General features: G+C 39.3%; 2 protein-coding genes across 3 annotated transcripts in view; both read right to left on the minus strand.

The window, feature by feature from the left end:
* The window catches only part of PHACTR2 (phosphatase and actin regulator 2), a 229881-nt gene extending 212627 nt beyond the window's left edge, over positions 1 to 17254 (minus strand). Inside the window, exon 1 of one of the 2 annotated variants that reach the window (XM_050787367.1) lies at positions 16920 to 17254. In XM_050787367.1, the coding sequence (XP_050643324.1) occupies positions 16920 to 16932 (13 nt within the window). In that variant the 5' untranslated portion in view covers positions 16933 to 17254. The remainder of the gene's footprint in view (positions 1 to 16919) is intronic. The other variant, XM_050787371.1, reaches the window with a different exon arrangement.
* Positions 1 to 23716, minus strand: part of LTV1 (LTV1 ribosome biogenesis factor) — a 387175-nt gene that overhangs the window by 246255 nt on the left and 117204 nt on the right. The window lies entirely within an intron of this gene.

The following is a 23716-nucleotide window of genomic DNA, read 5'->3' on the forward strand; positions in this document are numbered from 1 at the left end:
CACTGCACTCCAGCCTGGGCGACAGAGGGAGACTCCATCTCAAAAAATAAAAAAAGAGTCTTTCAATTAAGTTATATTCTAAAATTATGATAAAGAAAATAAGAAATAATAAGCTTCATCCAGTCATTTTTAGCAATTGCAAAGTTCACACAGTCACTGGTGATATTACATCTATTGGAGACACACTGCACAAGGGGAAATGGAAATCAATATGCAGCACTGACTAATTCCATAAGTTATCAATAGTATTTATTATCCTTTTTGATGTTGTGAGAAGTATTTTCATGGTATGTGGCTTAAGTTATAAATAATATTTGTTTATAAAGATTATTTAAGTTATAAATAACTAATAACTTTATAAGTTAAATAACATTTATTTTTTGAATAAACTGTACAGGTAGTGATATAGTTTAAATTCTGAGTCACCAAGTAAAAATTTGATATATCTCACAATAAATAAGAATTCTGGCACAAAAACTATCTAATTCTATTGTACGTATACATGAGTGTATTTTAAAAGATAGTCACATGATGCCCTCAGCAAATATTCATAACACCATATTCCTTGGCTATACTTTTTTTGAGATGAAGTCTCATTCTGTCTCTACACTCCATGCTGGAGTGTAATGGTGCAGTCTTGGCTCACTGCAACCTCCATCTCCCGGGTTCAAGCAATTCTCCTGCCTCGGCTTCCCCAGTAGCTGGGATTACAGGCATGCACCACCACGCTCAGCTAATTTTTGTATTTTCAGTAGATACGGGTTTTCACCAAGTTGACCAGGCTGGTCTCGAACTCCTGATCTCAAATGATCCGCCCAACTCGGCCTCCCAAAGTGCCGGGATTACAGGTGTGAGGCACTGTTCCCGGCCTCCTTGACTATACTGTATCAGCTGTTTGCCGTGGTCTCTATCTCTGATTTCTGGCACTGTACTCAGCTTGTAGGCACAATGACAAATGCAGCTTTACCATCCTGGCCCAACCTTTACACACTCAGCCTGTCTAGTAACCACCTCACCTGATCTAGGGCACCGCTGCGGTCCGAGCTTTAGGCCTGGAGTGCCTCAAGGACAGTTTGAACACATGTTCCCACTCAAACAGACACAGGGTGGAATTTAGCCATGAGAAAACAGCTGCATACCATGAAAATAAACTGCTTCCCACAACATTAAAAAAGAGTGGTGATATAATCCCAAATTGCTGATTTTGGCCTCAAGTCTGTCCTCGACTTAGGAAGATGGAAAAAAATCTAGTTGAAATGTCCATGTTGTGATATGGCATGTGAATATGAATTAGTAACTATGACTGCGTCTTGCTCATAAGAATTAACAAGATTTTGGTCAGGCACGGTGGCTCACACCTGTAATCCTAGCACTTTAGGAGACCGAAGTGGGTGGATCGCCTGAGGCCAGGAGTTTGAGACCAGCCTGGCCAATATGGGGAAACCCCGTCTGTACTAAAAATACAAAAATTAGTCAGGTGTGGTGGCAGGTGCCTGTAATCCCAGCTACTCGGGAGGCTGAGGCAGGAGAATTGCTTCAACCCAGGGGGCAGAGGTTGTAGTGAGCCAAGATTGCGCCACTGCACTCCAGCCTAGGCAAAAGAGCAACACTCTGTCTCAGAAAAAAAAAAAAAGAATTCACAAGATTTCATAGCTAGTTCTAATTAACAAACAAACAAGTTCAATAATAGCTTACATTGGGGCGGGGTGGGGAGTGGGTGGGGAGGCAGGGGTTTCATATCATTCACCCCAAGTTACTCTGGGCTAGGGACCCATGTCATTAGCAACTTATTATGGGAGTGCTCTGAGTGTACCCAGAATATTGTGCATCATACGTGGTCAGACAATATAATATGTGCTGCTCTCCAGTTAACTGATTTAAACATAATTTATTGACTTTTAAAGCAGGACACAATGACTGTACAAACAAAACCAAAAATAGAAAAGTCTAGAGTAAAATATAAAAATTCCCCTTTTATTCTTCAGGGATTGAGCATTGCTCTATGCACATACAAAATGTTTTTATAAAAATAAAACCAACTTTGTATGCTGTACTCCCATGAACTGATTTTCAACAACAGTTCAGAATAATTTCTCTCATTTAGGTATTATTATCATTGTTATTTCGAGTCAGAGTCTCACTCTGTTGCCCAGGCTGGAGTGCAGTGGCATGATCACGGCTCACTGCAACCTTCTCCTTCCGGGCTCAAGTGATTCTCCTGCCTCAGCCTCCCGGGTAGCTGGGACTACAGGTGTGAGCCACCATGCCTGGCTAATTTTTGTATATTTAGTAGAGACGGGGTTTCACCATGTTGGCCAGGCTGGTCTTGAACTCCTGACTTCAAGTGATCTGCCCACCTGGGCCTTCATTTGGGTATTATGACATTTTTTCTCCCTCCATATATTAATAGCAAGGGGCAATTTAGATGTACTAATACATTTTAGGGAGTTTGAAAATAATTTCTTTTTCTAGGGAAGGTAATTTGGCTTTTTTCTTATCATAATATTTTATTTATTAATTTAGTTTAAAATACATATACTAAATCATGTCTAAAAATATGCTATTTTAAAAAATTGCTTTTTTCCATTCTCACATTTCATGAAAACATTTTATTCAAACTCTTCACTGGCATATTTGACATCAGTGTTAGGGAAGGTAATCTGAAAAGTTTAAAGCAAATGGATAAACAATGTCACTAGACTTAACCTTCTTCACGTGAAGGCTGGCTTCTTTCTACTCCTCAACTTAGGGCCAAGTTTCACAGGCCTTATGCCTTTGATATAATCAAATCTCCTTTGAGAACATATTTTTAAAGTATATGGTACATCTTCCTTTATGAAGTAATCAAATTCAATACACTTGCTACTGTAATTATTACATGTTCTATCTTCTCCTGCAAGGAATCCCTACAAAATATATATTTTTAAATTCTAAATTTGGTTTAATGTCAATCAAACAGAAAAAAAAATCAAGGTTCACAAGGACTTTTCTGGGTTGATAAGGATTTTTACCAACCTCATTAAGCTGCATTTTGCATCGTTTGCATTTGGTTACATTTCTCTAAACTGTCCTTTTCTCCTGAAATATTTTTAAAATCTATGTAATGGGATGGTCTGTGTACATCATTGTGCTCCATAGAGCATTTTGTAGCTTGGTAACAATGGCAGAAGCAGTGACTCAGCCAGCATACATTAAGTACTTACTGTGTGCCACACCTGTGTTAGGACTAAGGCAGCCAATAGTAAGGTAACATTGCCCTTGAGCAGTTTCCTGGCCAGTGGGGAGACCAGATGTAAACAAGGAGAACAGCACACCGCCAAGCAAAGCAGCAGGAACACACAGTACTTGGGATGAGAGGAAGAGTCTGGGGAGCCAGGACCCAGGACTACATGACCAGAGGTGGTGACACTGCTGGTGATGCAGGGACCTTGTGTGACGTTTTGGGCTTGAATTTTATCCTGAGGGTGTGGGCAGGATCTCTGGAGATTTCTAAATTGGATGATGAGGAAACATTAAAAGATGTAACCTAGCTGTCCACCTCCACTATGTCAAGAACCAGGAAATCAACCGAACTGCAACTCAGCCCGAATAAATGCAAAAAATTCACAAACTCCAGCCCATACAAGTGAATCATACACTACGTAGGGCCTCAGTGGGGTCTGCGTACTATTATTTTGAACAAAAGGAAAACACTCTTGAATATTTGGTTTCCCAGACCACAAAAAAAAAAAAAAAAAAAAAAAAAGAAGAAGAAGAAGAAGAAGAAAATAAAGAAAACAGCAGATTAGGAGGAGGGAGACGGGAGCTGCCAGAAGCAAAATGTGAGAGGTGAGCAAGGCAGGAACAATAGGGAGCCAGAACAGGGGGACCTGGGGCCAAGTGACCACCTTGGGAGGTAACTGAGAAGAAGAAATGAGCTAATGTTTGCAAAGATTTAAAGTCTATGTGGGTGCAAAATGAATCTATGTTACATAACACTTACTATTCAAGCCAAGTACAATCAACCCTTAACTACAGATGAGGAAAGTGAGGCTCATGGATATGCCCAAGGCCCCATACCAGCAGGTAGAACAGGCTCAGCCAGGAACTGCGTTCTTCTTTTCCAACTCTAATTCCATTCCTTTGCACAATCCCACACTATTCAAGGGTTGGGGTATGTTCAGTTTGAGAAAGCCAGTAAATGTGATTAAATATAAGAAAGAGTTGCAACTTAATGATTCTCATGCAAAATAGAAATTAAAATAAAGTGTTAGTGGTTGACAGGTGAGCTTCCTTGTAGCTGCTGGTTATCCAAGTCCTGTGCTACTCTAGAGAGAGAGGCAGGAACTGTGGGAATGATTTGCCCTTCTGCACCGAGGAGGCCTGAGAGGGCTCCGGATCCACAGGAACTCATTTGCGTCCTCCTGAGTTTTCTTTGTTGTCAATTTACACCAAATTGAAGAAGCCAGAATGAAACCTGTGGGGGCCTCCTGATGTTTTCTGTAGACCTGTTTCATAAGCCAGGTGTCTACCTTGGTCTCTCCCTATAATCTGTCCACATTCCCTACCCAATCCTCCAATCCCTTCTCTGGGAATGGATCTTCAAGCTCAGTCTCTGTGTGAAAATGCTAAGGCTTCTTTAATGAAGCTGCTCTTGTTCTTTTCCTGGAGGTTTTCACTGTCCCCCATCTGCTACCCACCTGCCATATAAGTATATGCCTTCCATATGCATGCTCCACTAATTAATGAGTCTCTATTGGAATTTCCAGCTGATTTCCAGTCCCTGATCACCTAGTTGCATATCCTAGTACAGAGAGCTTCAACATAACTGATGGGGACGGTTGCGTTTTGTGACCAAAACTGTGAAAAAACCTGTCCTCCAGTGAGTCAGCCTTTGAGGCCAGGACAAATAGAACCACATTTCCCTAAAAACAATATTGCATGCATCCCAAAAGGTAAACTGGGCTTGGCTTTCCCTTTGCAGAAAAGTCAATGGAAATCACATTTGGCATGGCCTATGCCTTGTGGGTTGACCGATGGCCAAGCATATACTCAAACAGACATGGATTTTATATGTCAGGGCAACATTTTTTATGTGCAGTTAAGCTGTGCATGAGGCTGCTCTCTGAAAAAATAAATAAATAAACTTCTCTGCCTTAGTTTCATATCTATAAAAGCAGAACTGATGATTTGAAGTGTTTACATAATTCACCGGAGAACTGTGAGAAACGAGCTATATTTGTAAGCATTTTTGAAGATGAGAGGAATTTGTTAAAGTATGTACAGCATGTTTTAAAAAATTTTCATTCCTTACTAGTCCTGCGTTTAAAACATAATTTTGTGGGACATGATTTTGTTTTACAATAACCCAGGTGCTCAAGGGTACATTGGGAGTTTTCGTAGTTTCGAGGTTCCATGAAAACTTTCCCTGAGACGGCTAAAGACAAAGCCCACATCTGTTAGTATAAGAGACACCTTTGTTTATGGAGCTTTAGGGCTGTGACAAAAAGACTGACATAAGCCAGGAGCTTTAGGAGTTAAAGCTGGAGTGTTATTCTAAATGTATGCTACAGAGCTCCTGGTTTTCCACGAAGTCTGGATTTTAAAAACAAAGTTGGCTTTAATTTTCAACTATCTGGCTTTTTTCAACTATTGTCACAGTCATACAGTTATTCAAACAAATGTCTTTGAACTTCCTTAACTTAAAAAAGTGGCCCTAAGGTTAATGAATGTTGTGAAATGCTTATTGTTTGAGCAAACGAACTGGCCCCTCCACCAACTGACATGTTGCATAAGTACCACAAGCAAGCATGATTGGTGCTGTGAAGACTATAGAGTCTCACACAGGGAACCTAAGATATTTTCACTCTTTATACCATACTGACCATTCTCAAAGATTGGGACTGGCTATCTTTCCTTTTATCCCCCTATTCAAAATGCCCCAACTCAAGTTGCTTTAAAAATGGAGGGTTGCCAAATTTCCATTACTAAGAAAATAAGACCCAGGATATGAAGTGCAGAGGCATGCAGCAGGTGGTAAATTAAAGACAAGTTGGGTGTATAGTTTTAAGCAAGTCTCAGCCAACGATACAAAAGCTACTGAGTCCCTTTCCACAGTAAATGGAGGAAGAGAAAACAGAATGCACCACCATTCCCATGCAACAGTCTCAAAGAAAGATGCTTCTTTGTGTACAGGTCAATGCTGTGTACCCTTCAATAGGGTATTTCAGAGCATCTTTGTGCATGGCACAAGATCTTTAGCATTCTAATAATAATGTGCTTTCACGCTGGCAATAAGCAAGTATCTTAATAGCACACGAAACAGTAGAAACCCATTTTGTCTGAGTGACTTCATTATATGTTTCTTAGACCGATAATTGGTCTCACCAGGGGAGTACAGAGGAATAATCTGTGAAACATTTCTTAAAAGTACCCCTTTCTTCCCTAGGGAGATTCTGAATTAGTGGGTCTGGAGTGAGGCTGGTATGGCTCTTGATCGATGATAGGTACACAGATGAATAGATGATAGGTAGGTAAGTGGGTAGGTAGATGGATGGATGGATAGACGGACACACAAACAGGTAGGAAGATTTTAATTGCACAAGTGATTCTAATGGGCTCTTCAGTTGAAGAACTGCTGCTTACATTAAATTGCATATGGCCACAGCATTCAATTCCAATAAGAATTAATTCAGAGTTTCTATATAAGTAGTAGCACACAATAAAAGACACAGCTCAGGCTTGAGTTCAGCTAGTGTATTCATTTGCCTGCTTATGGAACACACCTCCTCTGCCAGGTACGGTACTCAGTATAAGGCTCAAGAAGGAGACATGGCCCTGTTCTTGAGGAGCACATGAAGCAGCGTGATGGGATATCTGCTATGTGTTCCAACAGGGGTAGAAGAGTGTTCTCGGGGAGGAGAGGAGTGGAGAGGAGTGAGAACATTCATTCTATCCAGAGCAGTTGAGGATGGTTTGGAGCAAGTGGGGACACTTGAGCTGAGGCTAAGACAAAGAGGAGGCTTTTCAATATGGCAATAGGTGACATGCAAGTGAGAGGTTCTGGGGAGAAGTGGTGGGGGCTGGAGCAGGAGGGGCAGTTAGGGAAACATTCAACCCCCATGCCACCCCAGCCTCCCCTGCCAGTTCCTGGTAGTGCCTCCCAATACTAGAAGCTTCACTTGTATAAACATTTGGAGTTTAAAACCCTCTGTCACTGACAGCTTCTCAAGTGATGCTCATGACCATGTGAGGTAGTTAAGTCAAACATTATAAAAGATGGTTTTACTAAATTGCGCTGTTTCTATTAGAAGGCATGTATTAACCTTGTTGTAAAAAACATCATTTATTAACCAAAACACCAGAAAAGCAAGTTTTATCAAAGCATCCCTGGGCTTTAATATTTAAGGTCACTGTCAGTTTAAAATGATCTGAAACTCATTTTGGAGTGTGTGTGTGTGCGTGTGTGTGTTTGGAGCAGGAAGTACAAGGTGGAACAGGACCTATTTCTCTATCACTAAAAAGCAGGGCGCCTGTGGTAAGTCACATGGATACAGCAAATATAGCATCGATGTCTAATCGTGGCTCTGACCCAGCCTCTTGGTACAGATACAGTTAGTGATGATTAAATCATAGCAGTGCTATTTGGGTTCTAACAACGTACCTCTTCTATTATACAGAATTTGACAAGGGATGTTTAACATCTCTTATTAGTTAAATTTCACATGGAGTCTCTTCAGAAATAGTTTTTGCCACTGTGGTGAATCGTCACTTTTAGTATTTAATTTGCCTGTAAGATGTTGGAAGAGAAACCGACCTTCCTGATTAGGAAGTAGGTGACTAAGTCTCTCCTTAACCACCTTCTTTGATCCAGTCTACAGACTCCAGAAGGATGGATTATAGAAAGTCTGGTTTCAGTTTCCTTTGTTCCTATCCTGATACATTGCCTGGAAGCAGTATTTCACCTCTGCTCTTTTCTTTCAGCCATTTCCTTGGAGGTCTCATTAATCTCACAGCCTCACATCTCACCTGGAAGCAGATAATTCCCAAGCATAAAATCTCAGCTGGACTGGCCTGCTAGACTGGAGTGAGGAAGGAGGGAGAGAAAGGCGGAAAAAAAGAGAGAAAGAGAGAAGACTCTCACAGTGGTTGTCACCCTCATGGCTCATTAGAATATAGTGGGGAGTTTTTAAACAAATACCAATGTCCTGATCCCACTCCAAAGTCCCTGATTGAATTTGTTAGGGTGGGGCACAGAGATGGTTATTTAAAAGATTTCCAGGTGATTCTAATGAGTGACTAGAGTTGAGAATGACTACTCTAACTCTTTGGAAGACATAAAAAATGTCTATGACGTGGCATCTGCCCTCAAGACTTTTAAACCTGGTTGGGAAGGAAAGACTCAAAAGGAGAGTAATCTCAGATGAACTTCCAGTAAGTACAAAACTGGGTGTTGAATCCCATCAATGCCCTGAGAAAATTCAGGGCTTGGAGACCAGTTGGGAAGACGTTGCAAGACTGGATATGTGCTGGGCCTTGACACAGGGCTGGGATTGCGGTAAGTTTCCTCTCCCCTTCCCCACTGCCACCACCTCCATCAAGAGCCTTCTAAGTGGATTTCATTCTTAGGAGCTTCCACTCTTGCTTCTCTCCAGTCCGTTCTTCCCAATCTTGTAAAACCTTTCAAAGACTCCTGAAAGCTGGTAGGACAGAGGCCAAGGCTCAAGGCCCTCCCAAATTGGTCTAAGGCCCCTACTTCTCATCAGGCCCCAGCCACACTGGCCTTGTTGCTCAGACTTCCCAGTCAACGTCCTGTCGGGGGGCGTCCGAGTCTGGAGTAGCCTCCACCCCAATCTCATTCTCTATCCAAATACCACTTGATTAACTTGGCAGCACTAATCACAACCCCAAGCATTTTGTCTGTTCATTACTAATTTTGCTTTCTCTACTAGAAAGAAGGAGCATGCTACAGAAGCTCTGTCTCATTCTCTCGTATCCACACTAACTAGGACATTGCGTGGCACACAGTGGGTGACCAGGAAACATCACCAGGATATATGGATGAATTAATGACTGAATAGCAAGGAGGAGAAGGTGTTCTAGGTGGGAAGAAGAGCAAGAATGAAGGTACAAATGCTTTTGTGGATACAGAACAGACAGTGGAACAGACTGGTGGATGTAGAGGATACATGGAAGACACAGGTTAACAGCTCAAATATAATCATTACTAATAACAATAAATATAAGGATTTGAACTTGACACCTGTAAAGGTATAAATGCTGTGCAGGGACCGAATGATTCAGGTCTAAGAAGGGAAATCATGATTCTAAAGTCCAGTCCTGAGGCACAATTTCAATCACTATTCTTAATTAGAACATTAAATATTTGGAAAAAAATTGGTTTATGTGAAAAAAATTCAAAATGTAATTTTGGGGAGATAGCTGGATGTTCGGAATTATCTATAAAAATAATAAAAGAGCTACCTATCAAAACTATTAGGCAGATACTTTATACCAAATGGTAGGAAAACCTGAAACTTTGAAACCATAGCTCTGAAACCTGAAACTGAAACTTTGAAACTATGGCTCCTCTTGACATAAATATCAAAATTTAAATGAGATTATTGTTTCACTGTGTGTTTGTCAAATCTTGTAGTGGTTCACAGAGTAATATAGAGTTTGGAAAGAGTCATGTGGAATGTAATGTCTTAGCATTACTAGTGAAAGAAAAAGGACTATTCAGGCACAGGTGTGGTCAGATGAGACCAAGGCACAGTTACTCTGTGGTCTTTCCTCTAATCATGATCTCTCTGGAAGAAGAAGAGAGAAAAAGTAAAATTCTTTCGTATTCCAGAAAAGTGTGTCTGCCTTTCATTTAAATATCATTAAAAATATATGGGGAAGCCTCTTTCCATAATTTCTGTTAATGACTGTAATATTATCACATCCTTCAAATGAAAATTTTGAATAATTTTTTTTACAATGGTAACAGATTTCACAGGTGGGCTCTATCAAAAAGCATTCTATTTTATAAATTGTCATACATTTTTGAATGTTCATGAAAAGAACACTTCACAACTATATTTTGTCTTACCCATGTACTAACTTCTATCCAAGAGGGTATTCAGATGTATAATAAGATCATATGACACTGATGTTTCCAAATTAATTTGTTCTTTAAAAAATTGCTCCAACTTAATTAAACATCATTTAATGTTTGTTGATTTAATTCAACAAACATTTACTATACACTTACTATAGCCCAAGCACTGTGCTCAATGCTATGGAAAACACAAAGACCAAGAATCCCCACTCTCAAAGTAATAAGACAATATGAAAAGTGATGAGTTGAATTTTGGTATTATTACAAAAGGCTGGATTCAAGTTTATAAACCACTGGCTTATTTATTGGGCGAGATCTTAGCCTCAGGTACTTATGTGTAACTTGGGGGAGATATTTACTTACAGAGTGACTGCAAGTATTAATGATGTGACATGTGTAAAATACCTAACTTGATGCCTAGGACATAAAAGACACTCAAATAAGTAAGATTCCTTCCTTTTAAGACATTTGACATTTAGCTAAATATGATTTGCCTTTGTTATATATGTTCTTCGCACCTGATTTACAAAAATAGAACTTTGAAGTTGACTTTTTACATATAATATCTCACATCATCTATTTTTAATATTTCATGTGAATTGTTACATTTGGATACATAAAATCTGTGCATGACCCCCAATCTCATAGCTGTCATTGAATTCCACTCCTTTCCAAAGCAGGTTTAAGGCCTAGCTCCCTTTCCTTCTTCACTTCATGGGATGGTGATGTTTATAAGCAGTGAAATGTTAGAGGCAAGGAAAGAGAAGAGAAATCCTGGACACAGATGACACAGATATTTAATTTCTAAACAATCAAGCACTGATACTTATGTAAGTAAGCATCATGAAATGTACATAGTCATATACATCTGCAGTGGAATTTCATGTACATGAAAGGTACATACTTATGGAAGTATCAATGCTTGATTGTTTAGAAATTAATATCTATGTTAAAAGTTACTTTACCAAAAGTAACTTTTTGATAACTTTGCTAGTTACCAAAAATGACTTCCTATATTTGGAAACAGGAAGTTGAGAAGAACTCAGGAGAGGAAGAATAAGGTAAAAATGGAAAGCGAAACTGAGAATGAAGGGATCTTAACAGTGCATTCCAAATTGGAGTTATCTACCTTGTAACTAGGTATCCCCTGGAGAACCTGAGGTTAATATGATTGGGAAATGCTACATTCTATATTCCATCTTAGGAATTCACAACAAATATTAGTACCCACAGGAAATTATATGCCAATTCTATCAACATCTTTCTTTTTTTTTTGAGACAGAGTCTCACTCTGTCACCCAGGCTGGAGTACAATGGTGTGGTCTCGACTCACGGCAACCACTGCCTCCCGGGTTCAAGCAGTTCTCCCGCCTCAGGCATCAAAGTAGCTGGGACTACAGGCATGTGCCACTACACCCAGCTAATTTTTGTATTTTTAGTAGAGACGAGGGTTTCACTACGTTGGCCAGGCTGGTCTCGAACTCCTGACCTTGTGATCCACCTGCCTTCGCCTCCCCAAGTGCTGGGATTACAGATGTGAGCCACCATGCCCAGCCTCAGCATGTTTCTTAACATGCTAAGAAACCTGTTGAATGCTGTTAAACTCAACAATTCTTAAAATTGCCTGAATGCTAAATTCTTTGCGTGTGGAGGTTGGGTGGGGAGTTTATTTAATAACCTATGGAATTAATATGGAATGGCATATAATTTAGAAAATGTTGATTACTGATTCTTCTTTCTATCACGAAAATGCATTTTGGCTTGTGCTTTCTTTCTTTTCTAACAGTTGTTCTCGACAGAAGCCATGTGACAAGCATTTCTATTTCATCTTGGTGATACAGAAAAATCACAATTCATTCTGCCTTTGGAAAGATGAGTGGTTGCAAAGAAAGAAACACTCAGAACCAATTCCAGTGATCCTGAAACAATAGTAAAAACTTAATTTCAGAAACAAAGACTTTGTCCTGCTTGTGCACACTCTTGGGCCATGACTGTCAGTTTACTATCGGGAGGTCACAGTCACTCACTATTAGAGTAAAACTAGGAAGAAAATTTAGTCCCACTTTCACAGTACTTTTATGTTTATATGTGAACTTATTTTTCCTTTTGGCATTTTTATTTTAAAACAGTTATTTTGATAATAATACTAGCATTTTGAAAACAGATGTTCCAAAAAACAGATTATTTATCAATTTTTAACTTTTGCTTAGAAAAATATCTTTACATGAATCCTGGATGCTTCTAAGAATATTTATTTTGTGAAATATAAAATGCCAAAATAGCACAATGGGCTTCACAATAAATTCAAAGAAAAATACTGTAATTTGCTTGGTAGTTAATAAAATGTTAAATAATAATCTTTACAACATAAGGGGCATTTCAGAGGATAAGAATGAATTTCTTTTTTAATTAAAAAGAAAATCTGTTCTAATTTTTTATTAAGTTTTTTAGAAGAGATAGCAACATTACATTCCCCTACATCGAGACTGACAATCCCCTAGTTAAAGAATCCACACATAGGTACATATATTAACAATACACATGCAAATGTATGTGTACATATTATGTACGTATGTGTGTGTATATAACATTAATACATTTCTAAAAAGTATCATGGTTGGCAGAATTATAGATAGCAAGACCAAGATATCACGAAAGTGGAGGATTAGAGGAAAAAAAACTTTTATTGCATAAAATAGAGTTTGCAAACATAGTCAAATATTCTAGAAAGCATCCTCTTTCAAAACATATGCATTATTATTGGATGTCTGCCCCATTCGGTAACCCTTCTCCTGAATCACTATCTTCAGCTGTTCAGGAACTTTGGCATGACAACTTGGGCTGCTAAGGTTTTGAACCAGCTTGAAATAAAATGTCTTTATGCTTACATTTTCTTATGCAACAGCCTGGCCTTTACCCTAATTATTTCAATGCTTAGGAGTATGTGTCTCTTTGCCTGGTCTTATTTCCATCTATAAAAAAAAGATGAAGCATTTGAAAGTTTCCTTTCTCTATACCATTCCATAGGATCTCCCACAGACTGGAGGGAGAAGGGGCAGGAATCCTTTTTAATCCTTTAAGTCATCAGTGAACCAACTACTATGGCTAGTGGGCAACGCACAAGGTATTTCAAACCCAACAATGTCAAAATGGAACTCATTGTCTTTCTCTTAAAACTCATTTTGTGTTCAATAGTGCAGGACTATTGTCTTAAATTCTCTAACTGGAAACCTCCCGGGTTTTGACTTTGTAGTTCTCCCTACCTAAAACTCCACTCATCGTGCTCTGCTGATGCATATCCAATGCATCCCCCAACCCCGTGCCCATTGCACCACCCACATTAATTTCCAATTCTACTTCTGAGACAGCCACTTGACTAGTCTCTTTGCTCAGAATTGCTCACTTTCCCACACTGTCATCCGCACCTCTTTCAGAGCCATGCTGCTGGAGCATATATTTATTTGTTCATAAAACAATCTGCTTCAATCTTTTGATGGCTCTCTAAAACGCCAACATGCATTGTATGTTGCCATATGCCAGCCATTGTACCAAAAGCTTTACAGGAGTTATCTTATTTTCTCTTCACAGTAATCCTATGAGATAGGTACAATTATTGTCAACACTTACTGATGAGAAAATTAAAAGCATAGAGTTTCTATTACTTGTTCACAGTCACTCGGATGACAGGTGGCAGAGCCAACATTCACCTAAAATTATCTGACGCTCTCAACTACTCCACTCCAAACCCTTCCTCAGTCTGACTCCAAAGAGCTCTTGAGTCTCTTTTGCAGGGAGCTGGCAGACTGTGACCTTCCAAACTCAATGATTGTACATCAATGGTCAAAAGCCTTTGAACCACTGAGCTAGAATGCACGGTGAAGGCTTAGGGGCTCTCAGTAGCTGCCACCTCCCCTCCAAATGAGTGTGGCTCTTTCAACCCACACATGGTAACTGAAATATCTTGATATCAAGTAGGGAAAACCCAAAACAATAAATTCTGCAGAACTTTTTTTTTTTTTTTTTTTTACAGTACTCTGTACTGTAGAACTGGAATTACATTTCAAAAATTGTGTTTCAGATAAAAAAATCACATACCAATCAACTTTGCCTCTGAATGTCTTATCACAATTCATTCACAAGAACCACTTAATGGAGGTGAGGATAGTGGCACTGGCAGAACACTGATGGTACTTGTAGTCATGGGTTTGTCATTGTAAAGCACCATCTATTCGACTTGTTATATAACTTCTAAGAATAAATAGCCGTTTGAAAAAAAGAAGAAAATGTTAGATATTGCTAAAATTGCCCTGACATATTCCACACACACAGTTTGATAAATATTTTATTGTTATTCCAGGAAAAGCTTTTAAAGGAATACATAAGCCAGCAATTATGGGGAAGGGATGTCTCCTTCTCCGAGATAGTAGGAATGTCAGCTCTTTGTTGCTAAGGAGAGAAAGGACGGATATACAATGGCATGATAGCTGAAATGTGCACACACCCACCAAAAGGGCTGGAGTCCCAAGCAGCACATCTTTCTTTACTTATTAACAGCAGAAACCATGCACAAATATCCTGATGCAGCGTTCTATCTGACTTGAATAAATGAGGGACATTCAACCTGTGTGGGGCCATTGCTGTGCTTCTGCCTGTCAATTATCTAAACTCCCACGCAGAAAGCCTTGCTGGAAGAAGGCCTGGCTCCTTGAAACTAATGATCCAGTTGTTAGTACTAGTGCCCAGCTCTAAACTACTAGCTCTGAAATCCATGGACTCAACCCATTTTTGATTAGAAAAATTTAGTCAAATACTCAACATCATTATCTTCTTTAAATTAATTTGGATAAACTGTAGTGCTCCAAGTTATTTCAGATTTTTTTTTTGTCACCTACCAGTACTATCTTAAATGCTTTCCTTACAGTCAATATAATGTATTGAAACATGTGTATGTAATGGATGTTTACATTTTCCTCCTGTAAGAGAGGCTGCTTACCTCATCAAAAAATTACCATGAAAAGTGATCACTGACAGCCAATTATAAGCCATTATAAGAAGCATGCTATTTCTGAAATATTCAAATTATGTGATTTAAAACCTGTTATTCTATTCAAAGGTATCTATGACTATATTGGAGATTACATCTAAAATTTGAAATGATATAGAAATTGCTAGTTTATAAGCCACTCTCCACAGTGTGTAAATAATCTTAAACTCATCAAGAGCAGAGGTATTTTATTAATTGCATTTAATAACATAACTAAAAATTGTGAAAACATCCCCCAAAGCTCTAGTTACCCAAAAGACAAATAACCCTTAGCATTTTTAAGCCTACATAAAGTCTGCCACAGGAGTTTCTTTCCTTTTTTTAAATGGCCTTTAAATAAATATATGAGTCAGTTTAAAAAGGCATTTACTTGGATTAAAGTGATTATTCTGCCAGAATGTCAGTATAATAAATTGTGGGTGGCAGAAGTTTTAAACGAGGTTAAATTAGAGATTCTAAGTTTATATATTTATTTTTTACTCACTCTATTGCTGTAATTAGAGAAGCTTTTGGTTGATCTTCAAATTGTGCCTTGTCATGGAATACCATACCTACCTGCTTTTATGATAAGTCCTATGGTGTATTTTCTCAATGACCAGAATGCTGGTATAATCCATATGCATGCATCCAGCTTCCCTCCTGCTACTACTACACACACATCCTTACACTTGTTTCATTTCTTCCACCACCTTTCATCCCTGATACTATACTCTTCCACTTTATTTCAATGTCTTCAATGGCAATGACCAAATTATGTTAGTCACAGAGTTTTGTTCCTGGTAAGCTATTTCATAAAAGAACCTAATACACAGTGACTTTAAAATCTCTGCTAGTCTATGCTACCTGCACCGAGGACTGAACTAGCTCAATTTCGTAAACAAATATGTTTCACCACCAATAGATGGTCTTGTAGAATGTGTTTTAAATGATGTAACCTCTTAGAAGAGCTGACCGTGTCTCAAGGCATGGGAAGCCTCACCTTCAAGCTGATACCAGCTGAGTAACTGAACTAATGAGCTTCAGGAGACAGATAATCCATAACACAGCTGGGAGAATTCTGCTTGAGTGCCGACCACACTGAAATGGGGCATGATCTCACAGTATATCTCCTCTGAAAGTTCAATACAGCAAAGTAAACAGAAAAAAGTTCCACCTGATAATTTTATGCTAATTATTTAATTGACATTAAAATACTTCAACCATCATGTTTATCTAGTTATCAAGTAAAGATATTAAAAATAAATACATTTTTAAAGGTTCACAATTGACCACTAATGTCTCTGCTCTGAAATTAAAATATCAGAGGCTATCAAAACATTTTTGACATTGCATCCTAACGATGAAGATGAAAGCATCAGACCAAAGAGCTCTTATGCTGTTACACTGTGCATATTGTAATATTTATACAGAATTTTTGCTCAGCTCATTAACTTAATTCCGTCTACCTCGTGCCATCCCTTAGTAATAGTTTTTTCACTAACTGTATGCATTTTCCACCCACTGCTCTGAGCACAAAAGAATCAAACACCACACTTGCTGCAGCCTAAATAAAATAGCAGTAGTCTTCACAAAAGGTGAATTTGGAATGACAATCTGCATTCCCAGTTCCTAAACTTCAAAGTAAACACTAATTGTCTTGTGGACAATGCATCGGGGTACACATATTACACGCGTCTCAGTCTTGAACATTTAAGTGTGAAACGAGAGCAACAAATAGGCAAACCTTCCGCAGCAAAGGATGCGGGCTGCAAAGCAAGCCAGCAGCTATGAAGAATTCATGCTTGTTTTACCTACCGGCGTTGTCCATGTCTCAAGAGTGGTGAGGCGAGTTCTGTAGCCTGGCAGCCGGAAAGCCCTGGCTCTTCTGACTAACGAAGCACCCTGTCCTTCTGCTGATTATCAGCCCTTGCTGGCACACTGAGCATACTTCATGCACTGTCTGCAGGAGACACCGCCAGGAAATTTATATCTCCAAGGATGACAAACAGCCATTAGCTCCATTACAGGCTGATTAAGAGGGACTGAGCCTATCAAGTGGGTACTTGAATCCCCTGGGGGTTCCACCTCTGCTCTGAGCTAAGGAGGGGGAAAAAAATCACTGCAATGTTGAATGTGTTGCACATTTCAGGAAAAAAAAAGTGCACATGCTATGCAAAACACAGAGCTTTCCAAAAGATGCCAGGGCAAACAGGAGCAGGAAGAGGCATTGGTCATGAAAAGGTAAAAAGGAATATTTTAAAATACAATACATTATCCTTTCCTTGGGGTTAGTCTAAATATGGTTCAGCCTTTATCATTGACATCACTGAATGACTGGGCAACTTTTCAATTTAAAATTTTAAAGTGTTTTGGTTGTTGTTGGGGGAGGAGGCAGGGAGTAGCAGATAAAACATTGAAAAATAAAGACTATCTTTAATATCTCTGCTCGAAATAAATATTAGGAAGTTGAGTATTGCCATTCCATTTTAGTTATGTTCATCATGACTAGTTCTTCTATTTCTGATCAGAATTTCTGCTCACCTATCCTAATAGAGAAATTCAAAGTATTTTCACCAAAGGTCACTAAAAATACAAGAAAGAATTGTCAAAGGAGGTTAGGGGATTCTACAGTCTGTTATAATCTGTGGCTAAAGGAATGTGAAGATCAGGAAAGACTGACTAACACAGAAAGACCCTACTTCACTTCTTTTCTTTAATTTGGCTATGTAAAGACGACTCTCAAAGACATCAAAAACTGCTTACGCTCTCAGGACACAAGGGTGAGCACAGTGCTGGAGAAATCAGGTGCCAGGCCTCATGGCTGTCATGACATTAGATGCTGGGGACAGCACAACTGTTTTCTGCATTTTCTCAAATATAGTACAAAGATTTATAATGACCTCATAGGACCTATGATAAAATGAATCTGCAGTACAGTTAGGCTCTCCAGGTCTTTTATACCAACAGATTTTTAAAAAACAGTTCATAGTGTTATATCCCCAGAGTTGCTAAACTTGAAAGGCAATTTGTTTATTAAGCATTTCTTTATGCCATTGGAATTCCTAGTGACATACCAGTTGCAAATTATTTATAGTCTAGTTTCCCATTGTAACAGCTTCTAGGTTTAAGTATTTTTGTTTTTAATGTAACTTCAAGATTTCCTATAGATATGAGGTTCTTTTATTGTTTAAACAAAACATTTTGTTTATGTCAGTGATAGCTCAGAAATGTTTTCCTCAAAGAAAAACTGAATTTCTCAGTGACTTTTAGCCTGAGATTTTTAACCCTGTCATTTCAATTCTGTCACACAATTTTAAAGGTATATCACTCTATGAATTAAAAAAAAAAATTCTTTGTAGATTTTTTAAAAAATTTGCTTGGATCCCATAAGACTGAAATCACTGTGGTTTCTACACCTCATCTACTTGCCCTGATTAAGACCTGCCAACTATCCAGAGTGAGTGTTATAAGCTCAAAATCTAGGACAAACTAACTATTTTTAAGAAAAAAAAAAAAAAAGAGGAGCTAACAGGGAAATAAAGATAACAGAGAGAGAAGATACATCATCAAGACTGAGATTTGGGTAAGGAGTAGCTAAGAAGTCTCATCTATTGGCAGTGCCTATTGCCTAATATGAATATATTTATATTAGCTTTGTCCATAGTTCAAAATGTGACTCTGAGTTATTTTTATTACTACCGTTAGTCCTTCAATGACAAATGGATTATGTTCCAAAAGTTCGTTTTATTGGTCGTTCGAAACACACTTTTTTTTTTCCTAAATACTGATGGCTTCCAAGGACAGCCCATTAAGCACTCCCTAACTCACAGTGCGATTTGTATAAAATCTAATCTTTACCCACAATTCTAAAATCCAGAAAGTTTTGAAAATATTGTTGTTTTTTGTAAGTTTGGCTCTAAAATGCATTTAGCGTCATAACTTGAAGTGATGTGATGCTATTAAAAATCTTTACTTATCCCACTTAGAGCAAATAATCATGTTTGCTACAGAAATGTTTAATATTATAGGTTCTAAGAATCTTCCCAGACCCTGCTAGGGGTGATTCATAATAAGTAGCATATGGTTTCTATTACCTTTCTAAAATAAAATTCTGAATTCTGAAACACAACTGACTCCAAGGGCTTCAGTTGAAGGACTGTGATCCTTCAGTCCATTTTTGCAATTTAAAATGGTAGATGGCAAGCATTTGTGATGATGGATGTGTTAATCAGCCGGATTAAATCATCCCACATTGTACACATATATCATAATATCACATCATACCCCATAAATATATACAGTTATAATTTGTCAATTTACAATCAAATAAAATGGCAGAAAATAATTCTTAATATTATTTTGTCACAGGATTCCCTTATGTATTTAGGAACTTACCATCTCCCTCCCTTGCCTGCAAATACTCAAACATCTCCACTCAGAGATAAACAAGAAATGGGCAACATAGGAAAATGTCCAGAAATCAGAAAACTAATGTTGACTGTCCATTATAAATTAAGCCCTGTCCAAAAACTGCATTCATTGCCAAGGACATAACTGCTTCCCATTTCTCTGTATTGGTAACTGGCCCCACCACTGCCCTTCCTCTGTCCCTCCCCAGCATCAGAGGAAGGGCAATGCAACTGTGAAAAAGCACAGTAAGTGGACCATTTTCCTCAAGCTCCAGTGAGAATCCACTCCCTCCCTTGATTTAATTCACACCCACAATTAATATGCTGTAGCTGGGGAATGCCTGGTTATAAAATGTTCACCAGGCCCTTTCCAATGGCCCCAGAGATGCTGTGGGCATGGTACAGGCATCGATAAGCCTAATGTTCTCCATTATGTTTCTAAATATGGCGTTAGTTCCCATTTTTATTAACCTTCCCATGAGTATATACTCAGCTTGCCTAGAATTCAACAAACTTGTTTGAGGTTGGGGTAATTTGGAGCACCTGCATCCACGTACCCTCAGTGCAATGCCACCTTCGAAAGAAGGACACAACCCCTGTCTGGGTTTTTTAAGAAAATGTTTGCCTGGGGTTGGTTGCATGTTGTTTGGGATGCCGGGCCTATCTGGCTGAGGTAGCAACAGCAAGGCTGCTGTGCGTCTTCAAACACATCACCAAGCACATCCTTCTACAAAAAAACCCTGTTAGCAACCGTCTCGCTCAGTTTTAACAAAGAAGAGGATGTCTTGGCTTCCTTTCTGCTCACTTTTCTTTTTTTTTTTTTTTTGAGATGGAGTCTTGCTCTGTTGCCTAGGCTGGAGTGCAATGGCACAATCTTGGTTCACTGCAACCTCCACCTCCTGGGTTCAAGCAATTCTCATGCCTCAGTCTCACGAATAGCTGGGATTACAGGTGCCCACCACCACGCCTGGCTAATTTTTGTATTTTCAGTACAGATGGGGTTTCACCATGTTGATCAGGCTGGTCTTGAACTCCTGACCGCAGGTGATCCACCTGCCTCTGCCTCCCAAAGTGCTGGGATTACAGGCATGAGCCAGGGCACTGGGTCACATTACTTCTTAACTTTCCTACGAGAAGCTCTCACTTGTTGGAAGCAGAGAGAAGAACTGATGACAATAGGTGGCAATAATACTCTACCTTTCCTAACTGAAATTTGAGCCCAGGGTGACTAAGGCCAGTTCAGACGGATTCTGTGGAGAACAAGAGCAGAAACACCACTCCAAGTGGCAGAGCAACTCCAAAATCACAGGCTAAAAAGAACATAGTTTTACTTTTAGAGGATGGACTGGGATCCTTTCTTACAACATCAGGCTCTGTTTCTCAAGATGGAGGAGTAAAAGAGTGAACTGCCCACGTAATTAGATTGCTTGGGCCAGTAGATCTCTTGGATACTCAAATGGGCCTATCTGACTATCTCAACCTTTTGAGTTTCTGATTCATCCAAAGAAAGAAAGAAGTGCCAGAATATTGACTATCAATGAGAAAGCTTGCTCCCTGTTCATTTTGGAACAGATTCTTCTGAAAGTCTCTTCTTTTTTTTTTTTGAATCAGAGTCTCCCTCTGTCACCAGGCTGGAGTGCAGTGGCATGATCTCTGCTCACTGCAACCTCCGCCTCCCGGGTTCAAGTGATTCTCGAGCCTCAGTCCCCGGGTAGCTGGGGTTACAGGCATCTGTCATCATGTCCAGCTAATTTTTTTGTATCTTTAGTAGAGACAGCGTTTCAACATGTTGGTCAGGCTGTCTTGAACTCCCGACCTCAAGTGATCCACCCACCTCGGTCTCCCAAAGTGTTGGGATTACAGGCATGAGCCACCCCGCCCAGCTGAAAATCTCTTCTAAAAACATTTGAGCCACTGCTTTTACAAATACAGCCATCAAATAGTTCTGACAAGCAAAATGCTTGGATATATAACTCTCCAAGGTACGAAACCAAATCCCTGAACTATTAACCAAAAACAGTTCATAGGAGAAAGTTTTGCAACAGATAGTATTTCCAGGAAGATCTGGGCAAGAAACATTATACATTTATCCAATGTTCTACTATGTGGATTTTAGGCCAACGCTTACTTGACACGACTATGTTTTCTATTATGCCAACCATTCTCCTTTTGAGGTTTCTCTTCTGATGTAAAGTGTGGGGAGGGGTCTCCTGAATTTCTTGTCAACATTTGCTTCTCTTCCCTTATTCACGGTCCTTGGAGTGTGCCTGCTGTTCACACTTACCCTGTTTTTTTTTTTTTTTTTTTTGAGGCAGAACAGCATACACTGCTCCTTGGCTATAAATTTTTTTCCCTGTAATATTCAAAGTTGAGCCCAATCCCTCTCCCCAGCTGCAAAATCCCATGGCAGTAGTCCCTATACCTATTGCAATGGTCCCAAATAAAACCTGCCTTACTGTGCTTTAACAAGTGTCATTGAGTAATTTTTTTTAACAGCAAATTGTTGGAGGTAAAGACATTTTTAAATGGCTTCAATTAGTTTAGTTACTTCCATTTTTTTTTTTTTTTTTTTTTGAGACAGAATCTTGCTCTTGTCACCCAGGCTGGAGTGCAGTGGTGCAATCTTGGCTCATTGCAGCCTCCGTCTCACGGATTCTAGCAATTCTCCTGTCTCAGCCTCCCGAGTAGCTGGGGTTACAGGCATGTGCCACCACACCTGGCTAGTTTTTGTATTTTTAGTAGAGACGGGGTTTTGCCATGTTGGCCAGGCTGGTCTGAAACTCCTAACCACGGGTGATCCGCCCACCTCAACCTCCCAAAGTGCTGGGATTACAGGCGTGAGCCACTGCACCCAGCCCACACTTAGCCTCTTTAACAACATCTTAATGCAGAGGCTGTGAAACTTCTCTGCACACCCAGATTGCCTGGTGTCTGGACCTCACATGAGGCGACATCCATCAGACACAGTCTTCTGATAAGTTTGGACATTTGGCCAAGGTGGTTTGGTGAATCCATACTTGGATAACACCCCACTGCTCCAAACACATAGCAATGATAGATAAAATATTAAATAGGTAAATCACAGCTAGGCCCAAAAAGCTAGTTGATCATTTCCATGAATGAGAAAGGAACCAAAAGCTACAGGCAGTGGGTGAGGCTTCTGCAGTGTCCTGCTGTACCCAAGGGACAAAAGCAGAAGTCAAGGCCAGATGTGCAGCTCCTATGTAGTAATGGCTCTAAAAGAACTCCACATGAGAAAGGAGCAGTCAGAGTCAGGCTCTGCTGGAATGGAGAGCCCTGGTTCAAGAAATGAGGTTGGAAAAACAAATGGTTGATGTCTTAGTTCCAGGAGCCAGGGCTTTATAAAGCCTTGAGGGGCAGGGAGAGGATAAGTCTTCATAATCAATAATTAACTAAGCTTCATATGGGTCCCTAAATAGTGGATGGGCAATATGCCCTCAAAATTGAGCAGAAACTTCCTCAAGATGTCATTAGAAAACCTGACAAGATGGGAGAGTTAGAGAGACAAGGTGGAGGTGACTTCAAAACCATAAAACTATTAGGGAAGGGGAGAGCGAGAGTGAAAACAAAACCAAAGGAACTAGCGTTAGGTAGCACAATGAGGTGACTATAGTTAACAATCATATTTTACATTTCAAAATAACTAAAAGAGTGCAATTGGAATGTTCCTAACATAAAAAATGATAAATGCTTGAGGCAATGAATATCTCTATTACTTTGATTTGATCATTACAAGTTGTATGATTGCATCAAAATATCAGATGTAATCCATATGTGTAATTATTATGTATCAATAATAATTAAAAATTAAAACAACAAACAAGCAAACAAACAAAAAAGACCTTCCACTGAAAATGAAGGCATGAGTTGAATTCCAAAATATTTTAAGACTGCTAATACATAAAAAGCCCGGGAATGTATTTCTCTTACAGTAACAATGCAGAAGAATGAGAGAAAACAAAGGCTCATCTGGGACCCAGGAGTCCACATGGATGGCACTTACTCAGCAATGAATCTCAGAGTGAACGCCCTGGTGGCTGGAAAACTGAAAAGCCTATCTCCATGAAAAGCATAAAAAGAACTCTGCCAAAGTCATAGAGAGAGGGTTCCCCAATATATGAAGTATGTTTAGCTTTTCTAATAAAACCAGTTAACCCAAGAGTGCCTAGGAAGCAAATTCTG

Source organism: Macaca thibetana, chromosome 4 (genome assembly GCF_024542745.1).
Source record: "Macaca thibetana thibetana isolate TM-01 chromosome 4, ASM2454274v1, whole genome shotgun sequence".
Lineage (NCBI taxonomy): Eukaryota > Metazoa > Chordata > Mammalia > Primates > Cercopithecidae > Macaca > Macaca thibetana.